Here is a 26,057-nt window from a genome sequence, read left to right as displayed (position 1 = left end):
AGGGGCGGGGGGGAGGGGGAGAGGGCGGGGGGGGAGAGAAGGGGGCGGGGGGAGGGGGAGAGAAGAGGGCAGGGAGGGGGGAGAACGGGGCGGGGGAGAGAACGGGGGAGAGGGGGAGAGAACGGGGGAGTGGGGGAGAGAACGGGGCGGGGGGGGAGAACGGGGAAGGGGTAGGGGGGAGAACGGGGCGGGGAGAGAGGGGGAGGGGGAGAGAACGGGGGGGGAGAGAGGGGGAGGGGGAGAGAACGGGGGGGAGAGAGGGGGAGGGGGAGAGAACGGGGGGGGGGGAGGGGGGGGAGAACGGGGCAGGGGTAGGGGGGAAGAACGGGGCAGGGGTAGGGGGGAGAACGGGGCGGGGGGGTGAGGGGAGAGAACGGGGCGGGGGGGGAGAACGGGGCCGGGCAGGGGAGAGAACGGGGCAGGGCAGGGGGGAGGGGGGGAGAACGGGGCAGAGGGGGGAGAACGGGGCAGGGCGGGGGGGAGAACGGGGCGGGGGAGAGGGAGCAGAGTGGGGGGGAATGGAGTTGGACAGGGGGAGGGGAGGGAGTGTCGGATGGTGGAGCGGAGCAGTGTGAGGGGCTAAGTGAGGTGGGGTTATGGGTTTTTGTTGATTGCTGCCTTGCTCATTGCTCTGTCTCTCCCCCTCTCCACGCAGCCAACTCTGCTAAGAGCAAAGCGATTTCAGAGTGCAGTGTCTTACGCTCAAACCGTCAGCAACATTCCCGAAACAAAGCTGTCAACACTGGACAATGGGCTCCGCGTGGCCACAGAAGAATCTGATCAGCCGACATGCACTGTGAGCAAGCTTTGTTGCTATCCGTTTCTTCAATACTGTCTGTTCCGGTATATCCCCTAATGCCCACATCCTGGGCACTGGAAATCTGAAATAAGGTCAGAAAATGGTGGAGAAACTCAGCAGATCTGCAACATCTGTGGATTTAATGTTTCATGTCCATTTCAGTTTCAAAGATTTCAGATTTCCAGCATCCACAGCATTTTGCTTTAATTTGTGTAGAATGATGATTCCTAAAGCAAATCAGGTCTAAGACATTGCAAGTGGGGGTGAGAGTTGAATCTTTTAGCCTCCAAAGTTCATTATACATGTGTGATACCAGCTCATTCTCGATATATTGTTCCCAGTCATTCCAGTTGCAACTCTTCATCTCCAGATTTTCCAGACACACGGCAGACCCTCTGCCAGTTCTTTGTGATTTTGGATAGTGGATCTCATTGAGCTATTTGACTGTTGAAGGCATCACAGCTAACTTCATGCAAGACCTGTGTTTTGATGGGTGCCCTATCCTTGGCTGAGTTACCTGCTTAGCCAAATGCTCTGAATCAGCTCATTCTGCCAAAACTTTTCTTCATTCAGTGAGCTGCAGCGCAGTGCACCTTCCCTGCAATATCTTAGCCACGAAGCTGACATTAAGCTCACTGTTCCTATCTCTGTGCAGGTCGGTGTGTGGATCGATGTTGGCAGCAGGTACGAGAATGAAAAAAACAACGGAGTTTCAAACTTCTTGGAGCACGTAGTCTTGAAGGTAGAGTATGAGGTCCTAGTGTCTGCTGTGCAGCTGAGGAACGGGGTTGAGCTTTGATGGCAAGGCATGTTATGAAGAGTTTTTCATCTTGTATTCATCAGGACAATTTGGGTGGCAAGGTGGCCCAGTGGTTAGCACTGCTGCCTCAGTGTCAGGGACCCAGGTTCAATTCTATCCTCGGGCGACTGTCTGTGTGGTGTTTGTACGTACTCCCAGTGTCTGTGTGGGTTTCCTCTGGTTTCCTTCCACAGTCCAAGGATGTGCAGGTTAGGTGGATTGGCCATGCTAAACTGCCCGTAGTGTCCTGGTTAAGTGAGTTAGCCATGGTTAATGTGAAGTTATGGGGATAGGGTAGGAGTGGATCTGGGTGGGATACTCTTTGGTCCATTAGTATGGACTTGATGGACCGAATGGCCAGTTTGTGTACTGTAGGGATTCTGTACTAATTTGCAAGAATGCCATTTTAAGGGGGAACCAATATTTATGTTGTATGAGAGGAGAGTTCTGATTAGTGAATGTAAAGTCCACTTGCCAGTCAGAGTTTAGAAAAATGAGGGCAGGACAGACGAGGTGCAGAGGGAATGTCTCCCCTGAATGGGGACCAGGCACCAGGGACACGGTCTCAGAATACGCGATAGGCCACTTAGGATGGACATGAGGAAGTATTTCTTCACTCGGAGGGTGGTCAGTTCTCTGCTACAAAAAGCTGTGGAGGCCAAGTCACTGAGTATATTTTAAAAAACACAGGTGGGTGATTTTAAAGATATTAAGGGTTATTTGGGGGTTGGGGGGGGGGGGGAGACAGCAAACTAGGAAAAGTGAGAGAATGGCCGACCCTTGTTTCTAGTTTTTGTTTCTATGATTGGTAGAGATGCTGCCATGGAGAATCTATCAATTAATGATGACACACACAGAACTGGTAGATTTTTAAAATGTTTTAAACCACGTAGGTTGACTCTGATTGGTCAGGGTATTGCTTTGAGAAATGAACCAACAAATGACTGTCCTGTTGGTGTTGAGTTGAAATGAGTGCAGTGTATGCACATGATCTTTCTATGGGCTCCCAGGTGAGCCAGGATGGCCCATAGTTGGTAGAGCGCCAGATTTCCAATCTGAGAGTCCACAGTTTGTGTCCCTATTTAGGTGATACTTTGAGGGACTCTTGTGGTGTAGTGGTATTGTCCCTATCCCTGGACTGAGACCCGGGTTGAAGTCACACCTGCTTCAGAGGTATGTAATAACATCTCTGAACGAATGGATTAGAAAAATAGATATGGGCTCCCAGTGGTAATTCCCCTAGCACTGAACCAGGAGACCTGGGTTCAAGTTCCACCGCCTCTAGAATTTTGCCATAACATCGCGTAACAGAATGATTCGGAAATATCTGCAATGCCCTGTGTGTCAGTATATTTTACTTTGTTACATAAGGAACCTAGCTGAATGTTTCTGATGCTATGTACATTAATTGTTCTGTAGACCACAAGATAAAGGAGCAGAATTAGGCGATTCAGCCCATTGAATCTACTCTACCATTTGATCATGGGCTGATATGTTTCTGAACCCTACTCTCCTGCTGTGTCCTTGTAACCCTTGATCCTGTTACCAATCAGGAGCATTCTACAGTCCTCTGCAGCAATGAGCTTCACACAGTCAGTACTACACAGTTCTGGTTGCCCTGGTATAGGAAGGATGTTATTAAACTGGAAAGAGTGCAAAAAGGATTTACAAGGGTCTTATCGAGACTGGAATTTCAGTTATATGGATAGGCTGGGACTTTTTTCCCTGGATGTAGGAGGCTGAAGCGTGATCTTATTGAGGTTTATAAAATCTATTGTTGGTGGCAATAGATCGCATGAATAGCCAATGTCTTTTCCCAGTGTAGGGGATCCAAAACTAGATTGCATAGGTTTATGGTGAGAAGGGAAAAATTTAATAGGCATCTGAGGGGCAACCTTTTCCACACAGGTGGTTCATGTATGGAAGGAGCTGCCAAAACAACTGGTAGAAGTGGGTACAATTATAACATTTTAAAAGACATTTAGACAGGTACATGATTCGGAAGGTGGATGTGGGTTCTAGATTAGAGTGGTGCTGGAAAAGCACAGCAATTCAGGCAGCATCCGAGGAGCAGGAAAATCAACATTTCGGGCAAAAGCTGATGAAGGGCTTTTGCCCGAAACGTCGATGCTGCCTGACCTGCTGTGCTTTTCCAGCTCCACTCTAATCTAGACTCTGGTTTCCAGCATCTGCAGTCCTTGTTTTTACTGAGATGGATATGGGTCAATCGAAGGCAAATGGGACTGGTTCAGTTTAGGAAACCAGGTTGGGCCAATAGGCCTGTTTCCATGCTATATGACTCTGATTCTGGTTGAAGAAATTCTTCCTCACCTCTGTTTTAAAGGTTTATCCCCTCACCCCGAGGCTGTGCTCCCCGGTTCTAATCTCTTACCATGGGAAATATCTCCACATCCACTCTATCCAGGCCTCTCAGCGTCTTGTAAGTCTCAATCAGATTCTGCCTTTCATCCTTCCAAACTCCATCGAGTACAGACTCTGAGTCCACAACCACTCTGCATATGAATGCCCTTCATCCCCGCGCTCATGGGCTGTTATCTTATTTCGCAGTCTCATGTCGAAGGCACCTTGTCAGAGGCCTTTCAGAAATCCAAATAGATTACATCCACTGGTTCTCCTTTGTCTAACTTGCTCATTATTTGCTCAAAGAATTATAACAGATTTGTCAGGTATGACCATCATCTTGTATACCTCTATCAAGTCACCTCTCATCCTCTTTCGCTTCAGTGAGAAAAGCCCTGGCTTCCTCAACCTTTCTGGTGACCAGAACTGAACGCAATATTCCAAGGGTGGTCGAACAAGGGCTGTATAGAACTGCAGGGTAACCTCGCAGCTCTTAAACTCAATTCCCCTGCTAATGAAAGCCAACACACCATACGTCTTCTTAATAGCCCTATCAACTTAGGTGGCAACTTTGAGGGATCTGTGGACATGGACTCCAAGATCCCTCTGTTCCTCTATACTGGGAAAATAAGGTACATAAGGTCCAGGCAGCTAAGAACAGAATGGACCTTGGAAGAATATTGGGAGAGTAGGACCAATCTTAAACGAGGAATCAAGCAGGCTAAAAGGGGTCATGAAATAACTTTAGCGAGCAGAATGAAGGAGAATTCCAGGCCTTTTATTCATATATAAGAAGCAAGCGGATAACTAGAGAAAGGGTTGGTCCACTAAAGGATAAGGAAGGAAGGTTGTATTTCGAACCTGAGAGAATGGGTGAGATTCTCAGTGATCACTTTGCATCAGTGTTCACTGAAGAGAGGGGCATGATGAATGTTGAGATTAGAGATAGAAGTTTGTCTACTCTGGATAACATTCACATAAGGAGGGAAGATATTAAGGTGGACAAATCCCCAGGACCAGATGGAATCTATCCCAGGTAACTGAGGGAGGCAAGAGAGGAAATAGCTGGGGCTCTGGCAAATATCTATGTAGCATTCTTAAACACAGATGAGGTGCCGGAGGATTGAAGGGCTTCTAATGTTGTTCCCCTGTACAAGAAGGGTAGTAGGGATATTCCAGATAACTACAGACCAATGAGCCTGATGTCATTGGTGGGAAAATTGCTGGAGAAAGTACTGAGGATAAAATCTATTTATATTTGAAAAAGAATGGGCTTATCAGTGACGGGCAGCATGGTTTTGTCAGGGGAGATCATGTCATACCAACTTAATAGAGTTCTTTGAGGAAGTGACTAAGTTGATAGATGAAGGAAGGGCTGTAGATGTCATGTACATGGACTTTAGTAAGGCGTTTGATAAGGTTCCCCATGGTAGACTAATAGAGAAAGTGAAGTCACATGGTGTGCAGGGTGTTCTAGCAGGTGGATAAAGAACTGGTTGAGCAACAGGAGACAGAGAGTAGTAGTTGAAGGGAGTTTCTCGAAATGGAGAAAGGTGACCAGTGGTGTTCCATAGGGGTCAGTGCTGGGGCCACTGTTCTTTGTGATATACAGAAATGATCTGGAAGAGGGCATTGTTGGTCTGATCCGTAAGTTTGCAGATGACATGAAGATTGGTGGAATAGCAGAAAGCATACGGGACTGTCAAAGAATACAGGAGAATATAGATAGACTGGAGAGTTGGGCGGAGAAGTGGCAGATGGGGTTCAATCCATGCAAATGTGATGTGATGCATTTTGAGAAGTCTAATTCTAGAGCGAATTATACAGTAAACGGAAGAGCCTTGGGAAAAGTTGATGAGCAGAGAGATCTGAGAGTTCAGGTCCATTGTGCCCTGAAGGTTGCTGCACAGATTGATAGAGTGGTCAAGAAGGCATATAGCATGCTTGCATTCATTGGACAGGGTATCGAGTAGAAGAGCTGGCAGGTCATGTTAAAATTGTACAAGACTTTGATTCGGCCGCATTTAGAATACTGTATTACCAAAAGGATGTGGACGCTTTGGAAAGGGTGCAGAGAAGGTTTACAAGGATATTGCCTGGTATGGAAGGTGCTAGCTATGAAGAGAGGTTGAGTAGGTTAGGATTGTTTTCATTAGAAAAAATGAGATTGAGGGGGGTCCTGATTGAGGTCTACAAAATCATGAAGGGTATAGACAGGGTGGACAGAGATAAGCTTTTTCCCAGGGTCAGGGATTCAGTAACAAGAGGTCATGCTTTCAAGGTGAGAGGTGAAAGGTTTAAGGGGGATACATGCGGAAAGTACTTTACACAGAGGGTAGTAGGTGGCTGGAACATGTTACCAGCAGAGGTAGTAGAGGCAGGCACGGTAGATTCATTTAAGATGTGTCTGGACAGATGCATGAGTAGGTGGGGAGCAGAGAGATACAGATACTTAGGAATGTGACAATAGGTTTAGACAGTGGATTTGGATCAGCTCAGGCTTGGAGGGCTGTACATTGTTCTTTGCCAGGAATCCTGCTTTTAACCCTGTATTCTGTATTCAAATTTGACCTTCTGAAATGAATCACTTCATACTTTTCCAGGTTAAACTCCATCCGCCACTTGTCAGCCCAGTTCTGCATCCTGTCCGTGTCCAGTTGCAACCTCCAACAGTCCTTCACACTATCTGCCGCTCCACCAACCTTTGTGTCATCGACAAACTTTATAACCCATTCTTCCATTTTCTCAACCAAGTCATTTATAAAAATCGCAAAGAGCAGAGGCCCCAGAACAGATCTGTGCGGAACATCACTGGTCACTGAGCTCCAAGCTGAATACTTTCCATCTGCTACCACCCTGTGTCATCTATGGGCCAGCCAATTCTGTACCCAGACAGTCAGATTTCCCTGTATCCCATGTCTCCTTATTTTCTGAATGAGCCTACCTTGGGGAACCTTATCAAACGCCTTGACCACATCCATGTCTCTACTTTCTTCACTGTGTTTTGTCAGATCCTCAAAGAATTCAATAAGGCTTGTGAGGCATGAGCTGCCGTCCTCAAAGCCATGAAGAAGGGCCTGTGCCCGAAACGTCGAATCTCCTGTTCCCTGGATGCTGCCTGACCTGCTGTGCTGTTCCAGCAATAAAGTTTCAACTTTGATCTCCAGCATCTGCAGACCTCACTTTCTCCTCCTCAAAGCCATGCCAACTATCTGTAACCAAACTACGGTTTCCCAAATAATCATAAATTCTGTCTTGTAGAATCCTCTTGGAACAATTTACCCACCACACCCCTAAGACTAACTGGTCTCTAATTCCCAGGATTATCCCTGTTCCGTGTCTTGAACAAGGGAATAACATTTGCCCTCCCCCGCTCATCTGGCATTACTCCAGTGGAGAGTGAGGATGCAGAGATCATTGCCAAAGGCACAGCAAACTCTTCCCTCACTTCCTGTTTTAACTTTGCGTATATCTCATCTGGAGCAGGGGACTAAGTATCCTTATGCTTTTCAAAATTTTCAGCACATCCTCCTTCTTAACACCAACCTATTCAAGCATATCAGCGTGGTTAATGCTGTCCTCATGAACATCAAGGTCCCTCTCACTCGTGAATACTGAAGCAAAGTATTCATTAAGGACCTCCCCTACTTTCTCCGAGTTCAGGCACAATTTCATTCCACTATGCCTGATGGGCACTACCCTCATTCTGGCCATCCTCTTGTTCCTCACATAAGTGTAGAATGTTTTAGGGTTTTCCTTAATCTTACCCACTAAAGCTTCCTCATGCCCACTTCTAGCTCTCCTAAGTCCATTCTTCAGTTCCTTCCTGGCTACCTTGTAACTCTCTAGAGCCATGTCTGATCTTTGCCGCCTCATTCTTAAGCTTCCTTCTTCCTCTTGACTAGATGTTCCACATCCCTTGTCACCCAAGGTTTCTTCACTCTCCCCTCCCTTCCTTGCCTCAGTGAGACAAAGCAATCCAGCACTGTCAGCCTCAACAACCTCCACATTTCTGTTGAGCATTTCCCTGAGAACATCTGTTTCCAATTGAGGTGACCCAGTTCCTGCCTAATAGCATTGTAGTTCCCCCTCACTAAACTAAATACTTTGCTCTTCTGCCTCTGCATGAGTATAATAAAAGGCAGGGAGTGGTGATCACTATCACTGAAATGCTCTCCCACAACAAGATCTGACACCTGACCTGGTTCGTTGCCAAGCATCAAATCCAATACGGCCTCCCCTCTAGTCGGCCTATCTACATATTGAGTCAGGAATTCTTCCTGAACGCACCTGACAAAATCTGCTCCATCCAAACTATTTGAACTAAGGAGGTTCCATTCAATAATAGGGAAGTTAAAGTCACCCATAACAATAACCCTTTTACTTCTGCACCTTTTCAAAATCTGCCTCCCAACAATTCTGGCCAGGTCCTCTCTCAAGTCCTTGTAGTTACCTTTCTTCAATTGTGATACTATTACATCTCATTCCCTCTCAAACTGCAAGATAAATTCTATCATACGATGGTCACTACTTCCTGAGGGTTCCTTCAACTCCAGCTCCCTAATCTAGTCTGCCTCATTGTCCATTTGAAATCCAGAACTGCCTGTTCCCTAGTGATTTCTACCACAAGCTCCTAAAACCATCTTGTAGACATTCCACAAATTCCTTTTTTGAGATCCACTACCAATCTGACTTTCCCAGTCCACCTGTATATTGAAGTTTCCCGTGATTATTGTAAGTGCCTTTCTTATATACCTTTTCTATTTATTTTCCCCACATCTTGACGAATGCTAAGAGGCCTGTACATAACTCCCATCGGGATCATCTTTTTTGGTTCTCAACTTTTATGCCTTCCGATACAGTATAATTTCATGATATCTGTATTAATGTATCTAATTGTCAATATCACCAATTTCAAACTTTGTTGTCAAAACGTGTGGCGCTGGAAAACCACAGCAGGTCAAGCAGTATCCAAGAAGCCGGAGAGTTGAAATATTGTGGAAGGTGGGGAAGGGGGCTGAGAGATAAATGGGGTGGTTGTGGGGCTGGAGGGATGGTAACTGGGAAGGTGATAGGTGGTTGCCGGTGGGGGTTGATGGTGATAGGTCGGAGCGGGTAGGTGGGAAGGAAGATGGACACGTAGGACAGTTCAAGAGGGCAATGATGTGGTGGGGAAACTTTGTTGTAACTAGTGGACGAGTGGGACAAAGACACAAACCAGTTCATTCTCCGACTGGACCATAACAATAATCACAGAGGGAGAAGCTCAAAACTGAGGTGATTTTTCTGATCATATGTTGCTAACAGTAGTGTGTAGAGTTTGAATTTTGTGTCATACTTGGGAATGGGTAATTGGGACATGAGTAATCTTTGTCAGCTTTGACAAAGGGTCAGTTAGACTCAAAACGTCAGCTCTTTTCTCTCCTTACAGATGCTGCCAGACCTGCTGAGATTTTCCAGCATTTTTCTCTTTTGGTTTCAGATTCCAGCATCCGCAGTAATTTGCTTTTATCATGAGTAATCATGTTTGTTGGGTGAGGGAGGAAGGTTGGAAATAATTGATTATTGTAGAGAAATGTGAAACTGTGTTTTCCAGGGAACGAAGAAACATCCGCAACATGTTTTGGAGAATGAGGTGGAGAGCCTTGGGGCTCATCTGAATGCATACACTTCTCGTGAGCAGACTGCCTACTACATGAAATCATTGGCTAAGGATTTACCAAAAGGTACTGAACATTTCAGGACTTTTGGAGATTATTCAAATGTTTATTTGGTGCTTTTGTCTGTAAATTGGGGTGCAGGATTTGAATTTGTATGAACTCCACTTCCTTAGCCTGAGGGGGTGGGCAATATTAAATACAAACCTAGCAACACAGAAGACATCGATTTGGCCCATTGTGACTATGCTGAAGTCTTTGAAGCTGCTACTCAGTTCCTTTCCCTGTATTTATTGTGAGAATCCTTCAGCATTTTGACATGTCTTTTTGGCATGGATTCCTTTGTCCCATTATACATTCCAGTTAGATCATTGTGAACCCTGGTTTGTGCTGAACCCACTTCTCAGTGAATCCACAGCGTCCTGGGTTAGTGGCTGTATTGAAATCAGATGCTTGGTGAAAAGGTATTCGAGGGAATGGAGCTGAGCAATGCCTTCACACCAATTGGATGGAAAGATTTTGATGGCAAACTTGCTGATATATGTATATTCATAAATTTATTATGGACGAGCTTGAGGTTGAGGGGGTCTTGATTACCATAGGAACCCTTCCTCTACCTTTGCATGTTAACAATGAGTGGGTATGAGGATGTGGTGAAGAACGAATGAGTGTGACATGTAGGAAACAGTTTAGCTGGCTGTGAATGGCCTAATCTTAAACTGCTAGTTAAAGCCCTGTTAAACAATGCAGAATTAGTTACTGCCATAGTTTAGCATTGTCAAACTCTGCTAGTTACTACTGCTGCTACATTGATTCTATGCTGCTAGTTAAAATGGTCACACTCATCTGTTTGAATTGATGCATTTTTCTTTAACAGCTATGGAAATCCTTGGTGACCTGGTACAGAACAGCTCACTATCAGAACCAGAGCTGGAACAAGGACGGAAGCTAATCCTACGGGAGATGCAGGAGATGGAGAGCAACCTGGATGAGGTGGTGTTTGATTATCTTCACGCCACTGCCTTTCAGGGAACACCCCTAGCCTTCCCTGTGGTGGGGCCCACTGAGAATGTCAAGTAAGTTTGTTCTTGTTCCTTTGTGAGGGGGGGGGGGGTCACTGGCTGATTTATGGCCTTTTGTTAGCTGCCCTTGATCTACCTCCTTGAACCACTGCAGTCCATGTGCTGTCGGTAAATCAATAATACTGTTAGGCAATAGACAATAGGTGCAGGAGTAGGCCATTCTGCCCTTCGAGCCTGCACCACCATTCAATATGATCATGGCTGATCATCGTTAATCAGTATCCTGTTCCTGCCTTATCTCCATAACCTTGATTCCACTATCCTTGAGAGCTCTATCCAACTCTTTCTTAAGTGAATCCAGAGACTGGGCATCCACTGCCCTCTGGGGCATAGCATTCCACATAGCCACCACTCTCTGGGTGAAGAAGTTTCTCCTCATCTCTGTCCTAAATGGTCTACTCCGTATTTTTAAGCTGTGTTCTCTGGTTCGGCACTCACCCATCAGCGGAAACATGCTTCCTGCCTCCTGAGTGTCCAATCCTTTAATAATCTTATATGTCTCAATCAGATCCCCTCTCAGTCTTCTAAACTCAAGGGTATACAAGCCTAGTCGCTCCAGCCTTTCAGCATAAGGTAGTCCCGCCATTCCAGGAATTGACCTCGTGAACCTGCGCTGCACTCCCTCAATAGCCAGAATGTCTTTCCTCAAATTTGGAGACCAGAACTGCACACAATACTCCAGGTGTGGTCTCACCAGGGCCCTGTACAGCTGCAGAAGAACCTCTTTGCTTCTATACTCAATCTCTCTTGTTATGAAGGCCAGCATGCTATTAGCCGCCTTCACTACCTGCTGTACCTGCATGCTTACCTTCATTGACTGGTGTACAAGAACACCCAGATCTCTCTGTACTGCCCCTTTACCTAAATTGATTCCATTTGGGTAGTAATCTGCCTTCCTGTTCTTGCCACCAAAGTGGATAACCATACATTTATCCACATTAAACTGCATCTGCCAAGCATCTGACCACTCACCTAACCTGTCCAGGTCACCCTGTAATCTCCTAACATCCTCCTCACATTTCACCCTTCCACCCAGCTTAGTATCATCAGCAAATTTGCTAATGTTATTACTAATACCACCTTCTATATCATTAACATATATTGTAAAAAGCTGCGGTCCCAGCACTGATCCCTGTGGTACCCCACTGGTCACTGCCTGCCATTCCGAAATGGAGCTGTTTATCACTACTTTGTTTCCTGTCAGCCAACCAACTTTCAATCCAAGTTAGTACTTTGCCCCCAATACCATGCGCCCTAATTTTGCTGACTAACCTCCTATGTGGGATTTTATCAAAAGCTTTCTGAAAGTCCAGGTACACTACATCTATTGGAACGCCCTCGTCCATCTTCAGAGTTAGATCCTCAAAAAATTCCAGAATATTAGTCAACCATGATTTCCCCTTCATAAATGCATGCTATCCTGTTACTACTATCCAGATGTGTTGTAATTTCATCCTTTACAATAGACTCCAGCATCTTTCCCATCACTGAAGTCAGACTAACTGGTCTATAATTTCCTGCTTTCTCTCTCCCACCTTTCTTAAAAAGCGGTTAGGGAGGGAATTCCAGGATTTTAACCCAGCGACAGTGAAGAAATGAGGATATATTTCCGAGCCAGAATGGTGAATGATTTGGGGAAGTATTCCCATGGATCTGCTGCCCTTGTCCTTCTCAATGATAGGCTACCCCTTCTAAACCTAAGGAGCTTTGAGTTGCTGCAATGCACCTGCAAACACTGAACGCCTGTGGGGGAGGGAGTGAATGTTTGTGGATGTGGTGCCAATCAAGCAGATTACTTTGTCCTGGATGGTGTCAAGCGTCTTGAGTGTTGTTGAGGTTACACCCATTCAGGCAAGTGGGGAGTATTCCATCACACTCTTGACTTGTGCTTTGTACATGGTGAACAGGGTTTGGGGAAATAGGAGATGAGTTACTTGCTGCAGGATAGTCTCTGTATTTATATGGCTGGTCCAATTCAGTTTCTGGTCATTGGTAACTCTCAGGCCGTTGATAGTGCTGCCTCTGAATGTCGATGAGAAATGGTCATTGCTTGGCATTTGTGGGGGTAACTGTTAGTTTGGAGGAGATGGCCTAGTGGTATTATCGTTAGACTATTAATCCAGAAACTCAGCTCATGTTCCCGGGAGCCGGGTTTGAGTTTTGCCATGGCACATGATGGAATTTGAATTCAGTAAAAAAGAGAATCAGGAATTAAGAGTCGACTGATAACCATGAAACCATTACTGGTTGTTGGAAAAATGTATCCAGTTCACTGATGTCCTTCAGGAAATGAAACCTGCCATCCTCTCCTGGCCCACATGCAACTTCAGACCTGCAGCAGTGTGATTGACTCACGACTGCCTTAACAAATCAATCAAGTCAAAGGCAAGGCGACAGGCAGTAAATGCTGACCAGCCAGCAACATCCATGTCCTTTGAGTGAATAAAAAAGAACTTGCCACTTGTCAGCCCAAGCCTGGCGTTGTGAATGGTGCTGAACATGGTGTGTTCATCAGTGAACATCCCTCCCTCTGACCTTATGATGGAGGGAAGGTCATTTTTGAAACAGCTGAATATGGTTGGAAATAGGAAGCTCTCTTAAGGAACTGAAGGTCCTTGTAGATGCAGTGACAATATCTGAGCCAGAAGGCCTGGTTTCAAGTCCTACTTGTTCCAGAGGTGTGTAGTAACATTTCTGAATGATTGGATTAGAAAATATCTCCCCTTAGGACCTAAGGATGAAACGATTGACTTTCAGCAACAGAGGACGAACCTACTGGCCTTCCAATGCCAATAGCATAATCCTTTACTAAACTGAGGTTCTAATACCAAGATGTTGTTTCTTAACGATTAATCAATTTTCTTTTTGCTGTTAAGGTCATTGAGTCGCAACAGCCTCGAAGAGTTCATGAACAATCATTACAAAGCTCCGAGAATAGTCGTGGCTGCCTCAGGAGGTGAGAACATGATCAGCTCCAAACTCAGCTGGAGTTTGAATTACTTTAGGAAGGATATTGAGGTCTTGCAGTTGGTGCAGAGGAGGGCTATTACAATAGTGAGGAATAAGGTTTGTTTATTTGGATGACTGGAAAGGCAGGAGAAAGGTTAAGGCTTAATTAACTTGAGGCATTCAGCATTATGATGGGTTTTGATTGGAGTAAAGAATAGACCTTTTCTAACGGTAGGAGGGTCAGTAACCAGTGGGGGACAGTATTTTTTACAGTGTGATCCTGAACAGCTGCCTGAAAGGGCAGTGGAAGCAGATTGAATAATAACTTTGGGAAGGTCTTGAATAAATAGTGGAATAGACAACTTCCATTGTTGTGGAGAAAGAGAATAGAAGTGAGACTAAGTGGGCAAAGATGTGACAAATGGAGTATGTGGAAAATTGTGAAATTGTCTATTTTGGCAGAAGAACTTATACACTTAATGGTAAGGTCCTAGGGAATGTTGCTGAACAAAGAGACCTTGGAGTGCAGGTTCATAGCTCCTTGAAAGTGGAGTCACAGGTAGATAGGATAGTGAAGAAGGCGTTTGGTATGCTTTCCTTTATTGGTCAGAGTATTGAGTACAGGAGTTGGGAGGTCATGTTGCGGCTGTACAGGACATTGGTTAGGCCACTGTTGGAATATTGTGTGCAATTCTGGTCTCCTTCCTATCGGAAAGATGTTGTGAAACTTGAAAGGTTCAGAAAAGATTGACAAGGATGTTGCCAGGGTTGGAGGATTTGAGCTACAGGGAGAGGCTGAACAGGCTGGGGCTGTTTTTCCCTGGATCGTCAGAGGCTGAGGGGTGACCTTATAGAGGTTTACAAAATTACGAGGGGTATGGATAGGATAAATAGACAAAGTCTTTTCCCTGGGGTCGGGGAGTCCAGAACTAGAGGGTAACTTTTTCAAGCAGAGGGTGGTACGTGTATGGAATGAGCTGCCAGAGGGTGTGGTGGAGGCTGGTACAATTGCAACATTTAAGAGGCATTTGGATGGGTTTATGAATAGGAAGGGTTTGGAGGGATATGGGCCGGGTGCTGGCAGGTGGGACTAGATTGGTTTGGGATATCTGGTCGGCGTGGATGGGTTGGACCGAAGGGTCTGTTTCCATGCTGTACCTCTCTATGACTCTGTAATGAAGAGATGAGCGTGATCTAACTTGTGCGAGATTGCAGATGGATCTGGGTGTCATAGTTCAATATTCACAAGGTTAGTATGCAAATGAAGCAAAAATTAGGAATGTTAATAATGTTAGCATTTTCATAGAAATGTCATAGCATTTACCACAAAGGGTATTGAATGCAAAGGTTATGTTTCATCGTATTCATGGCACTTTATCTGAGTGCTAATTTCCTTATTTAAGCAATGATGTAAATGCGTTGGAAGCAGTTTAGAGAAGGTTTAGCAGATGAATAATATGGGGAAAGGTTGAGCAGGTTAAGCATTTATTATCAGGGGTTCTGAAGTATGAAAGATGATGAAGCAACAGGGTGGATGTGGAAGGGATGTGTTCCTCCTGTGGACAGATTTAGAGCTAGAGTTCACTACTTAAAAATGAGGAGTCCCCAATTTCAAACAGGAACGGCAAAACTTTTTGCTGAGACTCATAATCTTGGGAATTCTCTTCCTGAAAAGATGGTAGGAGATGAGTCCATGAATGTTTTCAAGACTGAGCTAGGTAAATTCATGTTGAACTGGGGATTGTGGCAGGTTATTGGGTGAAGGTAGGATTTGAGGTTACAATCAGATGATCTTATTGAATGGCAGAGCAGGCTTGAGAGGTCAAATGGCCAACTTCCTGTAGGTATTTGGGATAGCTCTGCTGGAGGGCCAGTATGGACTCAAGGCTGAATGGCCTTCTTTCCCGTAATTCTCTAATTATTATAGTAAGGTGAAGAGTTTGTGTTTGAGGGTTGGTGTTTTGGGTAATGACAGTGAGGTCTGTGCTTGTCTCCTCAGGTGTTCAGCATGATGAGGTGCTGAGGCTGGTCCGTGAGCATTTTGGTGGCGTTTCCTTCAAATACGAGAATGATACGATCCCAATGCTGGCCCCATGTCGCTTCACAGGAAGTCAGGTCAGTATGACCTCGTCTAGTATGGTCACTAACCACAGGAGCAGCAGCCTGTTAGATATTTCAGCACCTGCCTTAACTGACACTGAGCCTGGAACTGAAAGAGCCCAGCCTCTGCCTTCATGCTGTGCTATTTTACCTGACTTAAAGAAAGGGGACACTTCGGTCATTTGAAATATCAGTCAGAAGAGAGTACAGTTTGAGGGGCAGGACTCGACAAAGTGGAAGCACCTGTCATTGGAGATGTGACTCCAGGAGGACCTGGCTCTAGGCACCCAATCAGGAAGGAGGGTTAAACCAGACCTTTGCAGTAAATTGGAGGATGAGGATTGGTCACTGGGAGGAAGATGAGGAACTGGGATTGGTTAGTGGTGAGGGACTGAGAAACTGGGATTGGTTCTGGGGTATTGAGAAGGTTAAGGCATTGAATGAATAAATTGAGTGTGTAAGAGATTGAATCAAACCACAGGACTAGAGCCAAGGATTAAACTGGAGGTGTAGTGGCAGTGTGGGTTAATCAGTATTACAGACTGGGGGGCGTGAAAGCTTGATTATTGAGCAGCTGGAACGTAGACTGGTGTTTGGGAGAAAGTGGCTGATCTTCAGTCGTTGAGGTTTTCCTTTCTTTACTGTACATGGCCACCTTTGCAGCTGCCTCATCCACACTGGGACCCTGGGTCATCTAGTACTGTCTGTATGAGGACCTTGAATATAGACAGAAGGGCCTCAGCAGCTTCTGGGCAGCATTGATCCTCCACCCCCCAGTCATCAGCTATAGCTGCTTTAGCTGAAGGGTTAGTCACTCTGTTGTGCAAGGTTGAATTGTCACTCTCTTTGGTTTCAGATTCTTGTGAGAGATGATGCTATGCCATTAGCACACATTGCGCTTGCTGTGGAGGGAGTTGGATCATCTAATCCTGATGTGGTTCCTCTCTTGATTGCCAGTACACTGATTGGAAACTGGGATCGCACTTACGGGGGAGGAGCGGTGAGTAGCTGTGGATCAGCGGCAGGGCCTTGCTCAGGCTGGATGGGCCTCATTGTGCAGATGGTGGACCCCAGCCACATCTGTCTTGTTCAATGGAAGCAAAATCTTAATTTCAGTAAATCTCAATTTTATTTTGGAATCCCCTCAAGGTCACCACTCTTCCCTTCTAACCTCCTGCATTCTATTCTGATAACCCTCTGAGATGTCCCTGCCTGTATAGCTCTGGCCTTTTCCCCAGCTTCCACTGCTGTACTACTAGCAGACCTGCCATCAACTGCTGGGGCCCCCGAGATCGCTGGATCACATCCGAAACCCCTCCACTCTCTGTCTCTCTTGTGTCAAACACTCTGTAAAGTACCTGGGTTGCTTTTGGACATGGAAGACATAGACAACATAGAAAGGTACAGCACAGAATAGGCCCTTCTGCCCACGATGTTATGCCGAGGATTATTCCTAATCTAAAATTAAATAACTTAACCTACGCACCCCTCAATTCACTGCTCTCCATGTGCATGTCCAGCAGTCGTTGAGATGTCCCTGCTTCCGTCACCACCACTGGCAATGCATTCACAACTCTCTGCGTAAAGAACAGACATTTCCTTTAGAGGAGATGTATAGAGGAGATGTATCTCTGACATCTCCTCTATACCTTCCTCCTAATATCTTAAAACTATGACCCCTCGTGCGAGTCAATCCTGCCCCAGGGAAAAGTCTCTGGCTATTGACTCTATCCATGCCTCTCATTATCTTGTATACCTCGATCAGGTCACCTCTCTTCCTCCTTCTCTCCAGCAAGAAAAGTCCAAGCTTAGTCAACCTTTCTTCATAAGGCAAGCCATCCAGTCCAGGCAGCATCCTGGTAAACCTTCTTTGCACCCTCTCCAAAGCCACTATCTTTCCTATAGTAGGGCAACCAGACTTGGACACAGTATTCCAAGTGTGGTCTCACCAAGGTCTTGTAGAGCTGCAGCAAAACCTCGCGGCTCTTAAACTAGATCCCTCTGTTAATGAAAGCCAAAACACCATATGCTTTCTTAATAACCCTATCCAACTTTGAGGGTGGAAACTTTGAGGGATCTATGTACTTGGACACCCAGATCCCTCTGTTCCTCCACACTGCCAAGAATCCTGTCTTTAATCCTATATTCAGCATTCGAGTTTGGCTTTCTAAAATGCATCACTTCGCATTTATCCAGGTTGAACACCATCTGCCATTTCTCAGCCCAGCTCTGCATCCTGTCTATGTCGCACTGTAGCCTGCAGTAGCCCTCTATATCGACGACACTTCCAACCTTTGTGTTATCTGCAAATTTACTAACCCACCCCTCAACCTCCTCATCCAAGTCATTTATAAAAACCACAAAAGAGCAGAGGCCCAAGAACAGAGCCCTGCGGGACCCCACTCAGCACTGACCTCCAGGCAGAATACTTTCCATCTACAACCACTCTCTGCCTTCTGTCAGTGAGCCAATTCTGAATCCAGACAGCCAAATCTCCTGTATCCCATACATCCTGACTTTATGAATGAGCCTACCATGGGGAACCTTATCAAACGCCTTGCTGAAGTTCAAGTACACCACATCCACTGCTCGACCTTCACCGACCTGTCTTGTCACCTCCTCAAATAACTCAATAAGATTTGTGAGGCATGATCTGTCCCTCACAAAGCCATGCTGACTGCCTTTAATCACGCTATGCTTTTCCAAATAGTCATAAATCCTATCCCTGAAAATTCTTTCCACAACTTTACTGACCACAGATGTAAGACTGACTGGTCTGTAATTACCAGAGATTTCCCCATTACCCTTCTTGAAAAGAGGAACAATATTTCCCTCCCTCCAGTCCTCTGGTACGACTCCCGTGGAGAGTGAGGAGGCAAAGATCTTCGCCAGTGACTTAGCAACCTCCTTTCTCACTTCCCGGAGCAGCCTAGGATAAATCTGGTCTGGCCCTGGGGACTTATCAATCTTAATCTTTGCCAAAATTTCCAGCGCATCAACTTCATCAATCTCAATCTGGTCAAGCCTTATTTCCCAGCACCTCAAAGTTATAATTCACAACAAGGTCCCTTTTCTAAGTGAAAACCAAAGCAAGAAACTCATTTAGGGCTTCCCCTATCTGCTCAGACTCCACGCATGAGTTCCCTCTGCTATCCTTGATCGGCCCTACCTTCTCCCTCATCATTCTCTTATTCCTCACGTATGAGTAAAATGCCTTTGGGTTCTCCCTAATCCTTCCTGCCAAGCCTTTCTCGTGCCCCCTCCTGGCTCTCCTCAGTCCATTTCTGAGCTCCTTTCTAGCAAGCCTGTAATCCTCTAAAGCTGTACTAGATCCTTGCTTCCTCAGCCTTACATAAGCCGCCGTCTTCCTTTTGACGAGAAGTTCCTCTGTTCTCATCATCCAAGATTCCTTAATCTTACCCCCCCTTCCCTGTCTGAGAGGAACAAATTTGTGCATCACTCGCAACAATTGCTCCTTAAATAGTCTCCACATGTCTGCTGTGCCCTTTCTGTGGAACAATCTTGCTCCCAATCTGTACTTCCAAGCTCCTGTCTGATAATGTCATAATTTCATTTTCCTGAATTAAATATCTTCGCCTATTAGGGCGACACAGTGGCTCAGTGGTTAGCACTTCTGCCTCACAGCACCAGGGTCCCAGCTTCGATTCCGGCCTCGGGCGACCGTCTGAGTGGAGTTTGCACATTCTCCCCGTGTTTGCGTGGGTTTCCTCCGGGTGCTCTGGTTTCCTCCCACAGTCCAAAGATGTGCAGGTCAGGTGAATTGGCCATGCTAAATTACCCACAGTGTTAGGTGCATTAGTCAGAGGGAAATGGATCTGGGTGGGTTACTCTTCGGTGGGTTGGTGTGGACTTGTTGGGCTGAAGGGCCTGTTTCCACACTATAAGGAATCTAATCTATTCTAATCTAATCTTCCCTTGGTAACTGCTTCTTTCCCTCTCTAAGGCTATGGTAAATGTGAGGCACTTGTGGTCACTGTCACCAAAAGTGTTCTCCCATCGTGAGATCTGACACCTGTCCCGGCTCTTTGCTGAGAACCAAATCCAAAATGGCCTCTTCCCATCTTCGGCTGTCTACACACTGAGTAAGGACACCCTCCTGAACACACCTGACAAAAATGGCTCCATCCAAACCATCTGCACTAAAGAGGTTCCAATCAATATTAGGAAAGTTGAAGTCATCCATAACAACAATCTCCCTACTGCTATTAGGGGGTCTGTAGAAAACCCCCAATGAGGTGGCTGTTCCCTTGCTGTTCCTAACTCCCACCCATACTGACTCAGTGGACAAACCTTCCTCAACAACCTTCGTTTCTGTAGCTGTGATGCACTCTGATTAGCAATGCTACACCTTTTTTCCCACCTCCCTGTTATTTTTAAAACGTTCTAAACCCTGGAACATCTAGCACCCATTCCTGCCCCTGTGAAACCCACGTCTCTGTTATGGCCACAACATCATAGTCCCAACTACTGATCTATGCTCTAAATTCCTCACTCTTATTTCTGACACTCCTTACGTTAACGCAGGCACACTTTAACCATTCCGTTTATTTCATCACATGAAAAACCTTCCCAATAGATTCACTACATCCTGTCACTGCCCTATCTACACCTTCCCCCCTCTCAGATATGTAGCTCTGGTTTCCAACCCCCTGCCAAACTAGTTTAAACCCTCCTAAACCACATGAACAAATCGCCCTCCCAGGACATTTGTGCCCCTCCAATTCAGGTGCAATCTGTCCTTCATGTACAGGTCCCACCTTCCTCAGAAGGCATCCCAATGGTCTAGGGTATCTGAAGCCCTCCCTCCTGCACCAAACTCGCAGCCACATGTTAAGCTGCATTCGCTGACTGTTCCTCGCCTCACTATCTCGTGGCACTGGTAGTAAACCTGAGATCACTACTCTACCCATTCTGCTCTTCAGCTTCCAACCTAACACTCTGTAGTCACTTTTCAGATCCTTAATCCCTTCCCTCGCTCTATCATTGGTGTCAATATGTACCATGATTTCTGGCTGCTCACCCTCCCCCCTTCAGAATCCTGTAAATCCGATCGGCAACATCCTGGACCCTGGCACCAGGGAGGCAACGTACCTCCCGGGAGTCCCGTTCCTGCCCACAAAATCTCCTGTAAATCTGTCTAACTATTGAGTCCCCTACCACTAGTGCTATTCTATTCTATTAGTGGGCGGCATGTTGGCACAGTGGTTAGCACTGCTGCCTCACAGCGCCAGAGACCCGGGTTCAATTCCCGCCTCAGGCGACTGACTGTGTGGAGTTTGCACATTCTCCCCGTGTCTGCGTGGGTTTCCTCCGGGTGCTCCGGTTTCCTCCCACAGTCCAAAGATGTGCAGGTCAGGTGAATTGGCCATACTAAATTGCCCGTAGTGTTGGGTAAGGGGTAAATGTAGGGGTATGGGTGGGTTGCGCTTTGGCGGGGCGGTGTGGACTTGTTGGGCCGAAGGGCCTGTTTCCACACTGTAAGTAATCTAATCTAATCTAATCTAATCTAATCATTCTTCCCCCCCGCCCACTTTCCCTTCTGAGCCTCAGTGCCAGAGACCTGACAACTATGGCTTTCCCCTGGTAGGTCGTCACCACCAGCAGTATTCAAAACGGTATACCTATTGCCGAGGGGAACGGCCACAGGGGATCCTGCTCTGTCTGTTGATGCATTTTCCTCCCCCTGACTGTAACCCAGCTGTCCTTATCCTGTGTCTGGGGAGTGACCACCTCCCTGTATATCCTCTCAATTTCCCCCTTAGCCTCCTGGGTGATCCACAGTTCCTCCAGCTCCAGTTCCCTAACTCGGTTTTCGAGGAGCTGGGGTTGGGTGCACTTCCCGCAGATGTGGTCGGCAGAGACATGTGTCGTGTCTCTCACCTGCCACGTTATGCAGGAGGAGCCTGCAACTGCCCTAACATCCATATCCTGCCACTCTGAAAGCCCACACAGAACTAAACAAGGAAGAGAAAAAAAGAAAAAAAATGAGAAACCCTGAAAACTTACCGAGTTTACAGACTTTTAGTTAGGTTAGAGGAGGTGGGTGGGAGGAAGGCCCTATGGTGTAGGGTCACGGGTTTAGATCTCATCCACTTCAAAGCTTCCCGGCAGCCCTCGTTTCTCTCTGCCCTCTCCCCTCACTGCTCTCTTCAAAATGGAGACATTACGTTAGCCCTAGTTGAAGAGTCGGGGCTAATAAAAAGCTGACAGGTCCTTGGAGGATTGCCAGTTGCACCATGAAGCAGTCAGACACCAATACTCCACAAGGTGGAGTTGGACTGGCCAGCCTTCTCCTTAATGAAATCTGAATTCAGTCTGACCCTGTGCTATACCTGTTCTCAGAAGGTTTGATGGGGACAGGGTAGGGGGAGCTAACCCTGTGCTTCACCTGTCTTCAGGAGGTTTGATTGGGGCAGGATAGAGGGAGCTTTACTCTGTATCTAACCACATGCAGTCCCTGTCCCTGGGAGTGTTTGGTGGGGTACAGTGTAGAGGAAGCTTTACTTTGTATCTAACCTCATGCTGTCTCTGTCCTGGGAGTGTTTGATGGGCACAGTGTAGAGAGAGCTTACTCTGTATCTAACCCCATCCTGTCCCTGTCATAGAGATGTACAGCATGGAAACAGACCCTTCGGTCCAACCTGTCCATGCCGACCAGATATCCCAACCCAATCTAATCCCACCTGCCAGCACTCGGCCCATATCCCTCCAAATCCTTCCTATTCATATACGCATCCAAATGCCTCTTAAATGTTATAATTGTACCAGCCTCCAGCACATCCTCTGGCAGCACATTCCATACCCGTACCACCTTCTGCATGAAAAAGTTGCCCCTTAGGTCTCTTATATATCTTTCCCCTCTCACCCGAAACCTATGCCCTCTAGTTCTGGACTCCCCGATCCCAGAGAAACGACTTTGTCTATTTACCCTATCCATGCCCCTCATAATTTTGTAAACCTCTATAAGGTCACCCCTCAGCCTCTGACGCTCCAGGGAAAACAGCCCCAGCCTGTTCAGCATCTCCCCATAGCTCAGATCCTCCAACCCTGGCAATATCCTTGTAAATCTTTTCTGAACCCTTTTAAGTTTCACAACATCTTTCTGATAGGAAAGAGACCAGAATTGCACGCAATATTCCAACAGTGGCCTAACCAATGTCATGTACAGCCGCAACATGACCTCCCAACTCCTGGACTCAATACTCTGACCAATAAAGGAAAGCATACCAAATGCTGCCTTCTCTAGGGTGTAGGTTTAGGGCGTTGTGGTTGGAGTGCCAGACCTCTAGGAATTCTCTGGCATGTCTTTGCTTAGCCTGTCCCAGGATAGATGTGTTGTCCCAGGATAGATGTGTTGTCCCAGTTCCAGGGAAGGAAACAAACTGAACACACAAGAAAAGAAAGCCCTAGAAAACCTCAAAAAAGACAAAAACATCGTTATATTACCTGCAGACAAGGGCCGGCTCACAGTCATCCTGAACAGAAGGGACTACATCGAGAAAGCCAATGCACTACTCGCAGACACCAACACCTACCAACAGGTGGCGCTAGACCTACCCCCACAACAAGGAAACAAAATGACATATCTCCTAAAAAAATTACACAATTCCGGACAATTAAACAAGACAGAATTCCAGAAAATGAAACCAGACGGAACCAACACCCCACGATTCTATGGACTACCAAAAATCCATAAACCAGGAGCCCCCCTCAGATCCATAGTCCCACTACCCGGAACACCAACTTACAGATTGGCCAAAGAACTACACGTAAGACTGAAATACCTAGTAGAAGAGTCACAGCACTCCATCCACTCCACCCAGGAATTCCTAAAGATCATCAAAAACACCAAAATAGAGGAAGACAAAGCAATGATCTCATTCGACGTAACAGCACTGTTCACCTCCATCAACATCAACCCGGCAAAGGAAACACTTACCACACTTTTAAAGAGACCATCACACACACACCAACCACCATCAATCACATTACCAACGAAAACATCATGAGGCTAGTGGATCTGTGCCTCACCACCCACTTCACCTTCAACAACATAATCTACAAACAAACCAATGGCACACCCATGGGATCTCCGCTATCAGGATTCATAGCAGAAGCGGTAATGCAAAGACTAGAACAAACAGCCCTACCAACCATCAAACCAAAAATCTGGGTCCGCTACGTAGATGACACCTTTGTCATCACAAAACAAAACAAGAAAGAAGAGACATTTAACATCATCAACACCCTCACAGACATAAAGTTCACCAAGGAGGAAGAAACCGACAACAAACTCACATTCCTGGACGTCACAGGCGAAAGAAAGGACAACGGAGAACTACAAACCTGCGTATACAGAAAACCGACAAACACTGACCAAATACTTAACTACACCAGCAACCATCCCAACACACACAAACGAAGCTGTATCAGAACACTATTCCGACGAGCCACCACACACTGCAGCACAGACAAACTTCGGAAAACAGAGGAGAACCACCTATACAACGTATTCAAGAGAAACGGATACTCAAAAACTACAGTCCGCAGATTCCTCAAGAACAAACCACGACAAGCAGACAAAACACAGCCAGAAACCCTAACCACCTTACCATACATCAAAGAAGTTTCAGAAATGACAGCCAGACTACTGAGACCCCTCGGAATCCTAGTAGCACACAAACCCACCAACACTCTCAAACAAAAACTAACAAACTTAAAAGACCCAGTACATCCCATGGACAAAACCAACGTCGTCTACAAAATTCCATGCAAGGACTGCCACAAACACTACGTAGGACAAACAGGAAGAAAGTTAGCCACCAGGATACATGAACACCAGCTAGCCACAAAAAGACACGACCCTCTCTCCCTCGTAGCCCGACACATGGATGAAAAAAACCACCAATTCGACTGGGACTGGGACAACACATCTATCCCGGGACAGGCTAAGCAAAGACATGCCAGAGAATTCCTAGAGGTCTGGCACTCCAACCACAACGACATAAACAAACACATAGATCTCGATGCCATCTATCAACCCCTCAGAAAACGAACAGGAAATGACATCACCACAAACCCCAGGAACCCCATCCAGGACAAACATCTAAATAGAAAGCAGGAGACAACAGCTTCGCTTCACTTGGAGGTTGCCACTGATGATGTTACCTAGCCAGGTAATGAAAAGTCTGGATATCAAACCTACAGCACAGCGAGCAAACCTACACCCAAAACCTCAACCTGAGCTACAAACCTTCACAAGCCTTCTTCTCTATCCTATCTACCTGCGACTCCACTTTCAAGGAGCTATGAACCTGCACTCCAAGGTCTTTTTGTTCAGCAACACTCCCTAGGACCTTATCATTAAGTGTATAAGTCCTGCTCAGATTTGCTTTCCCAAAATGCAGCACCTCTCTTTTATCTGAATTAAACTCCATCTGCCACTTCTCAGCCCATTGGCCCATCTGGTCCAGATCCTGTTGTAATCTGAGGTAACCCTCTTCGCAATTCACTACACCTCCAATTTTGGTGTCATCTGCAAACTTACTAACTGTACCTCTTATGCTCGCATCCAAATCATTTATGTAAATGACAAAAAGTAGAGGACCCAGCACCGATCCTTGTGGCACTCCACTGGTCACAGGCCTCCAGTCTGAAAAACATCCCTCCACCACCACCCTCTGTCTTCTACCTTTGAGCCAGTTCTGTATCCAAATGGCTAGTTCTCCCTTTATTCCATGAGATCTAACCTTGCTAATCAGTCTCCCATGGGGAACCTTGTTGAACGCCTTACTGAAGTGCATATAGATCACATCTGCTCTGCCCTCATCAATCTTCTTTGTTACTTCTTCAAAAAACTCAATCAAGTTTGTGAGACATGATTTCCCATGTACAAAGCCATGTTGACTATCCCTAATCAGTCCTTCCCTTTCCAAATACATGTACATCCTGTCCCTCAGGATTCCCTCCAACAACTTGCCCACCACTGAGGTCAGGCTCACTGGTCTATAGTTCCCTGGCTTGTCTTTACTACCCTTCTTAAACCTCCAGTCTTCCAGCACCTCACCTGTGACTATTGATGATACAAATATCTCAGCAAGAGGCCCAGCAATCACTTCTCTAGCTTCCCACAGAGTTCTAGGTTACACCTGATCAGGTCCTGGGGATTTATCCACCTTTACCCGTTCCAAGACATCCAGCACTTGCTCCCCTGTTATCTGGACATTTTGCAAGATGTCGTCATCTATTTCCCTACAGTCTATATCTTCCATATCCTTTTCCACAGTAAA

The 26,057-nt window shown here is 46.2% G+C and overlaps 1 protein-coding gene across 1 annotated transcript in view; it reads left to right on the top strand.

The window, feature by feature from the left end:
* Positions 1-26,057, top strand: part of uqcrc1 (ubiquinol-cytochrome c reductase core protein 1) — a 44,780-nt gene that overhangs the window by 6,942 nt on the left and 11,781 nt on the right. Inside the window, exons 3-9 of the mRNA XM_043708426.2 lie at positions 585-796; positions 1,455-1,541; positions 9,556-9,685; positions 10,494-10,692; positions 13,575-13,654; positions 15,647-15,762; positions 16,604-16,747. Of these exons, the coding sequence (XP_043564361.2) occupies positions 585-796; positions 1,455-1,541; positions 9,556-9,685; positions 10,494-10,692; positions 13,575-13,654; positions 15,647-15,762; positions 16,604-16,747 (968 nt within the window). The remainder of the gene's footprint in view (positions 1-584; positions 797-1,454; positions 1,542-9,555; positions 9,686-10,493; positions 10,693-13,574; positions 13,655-15,646; positions 15,763-16,603; positions 16,748-26,057) is intronic.

This window comes from Chiloscyllium plagiosum, unplaced genomic scaffold, assembly GCF_037043375.1.
Source record: "Chiloscyllium plagiosum isolate Xiang-an unplaced genomic scaffold, Cpla_swu_hap1 HiC_scaffold_14, whole genome shotgun sequence".
NCBI lineage: Eukaryota > Metazoa > Chordata > Chondrichthyes > Orectolobiformes > Hemiscylliidae > Chiloscyllium > Chiloscyllium plagiosum.
Note: the sequence above shows the minus strand (reverse complement) of the source record. Positions and strands in the feature narration are given on the sequence as shown.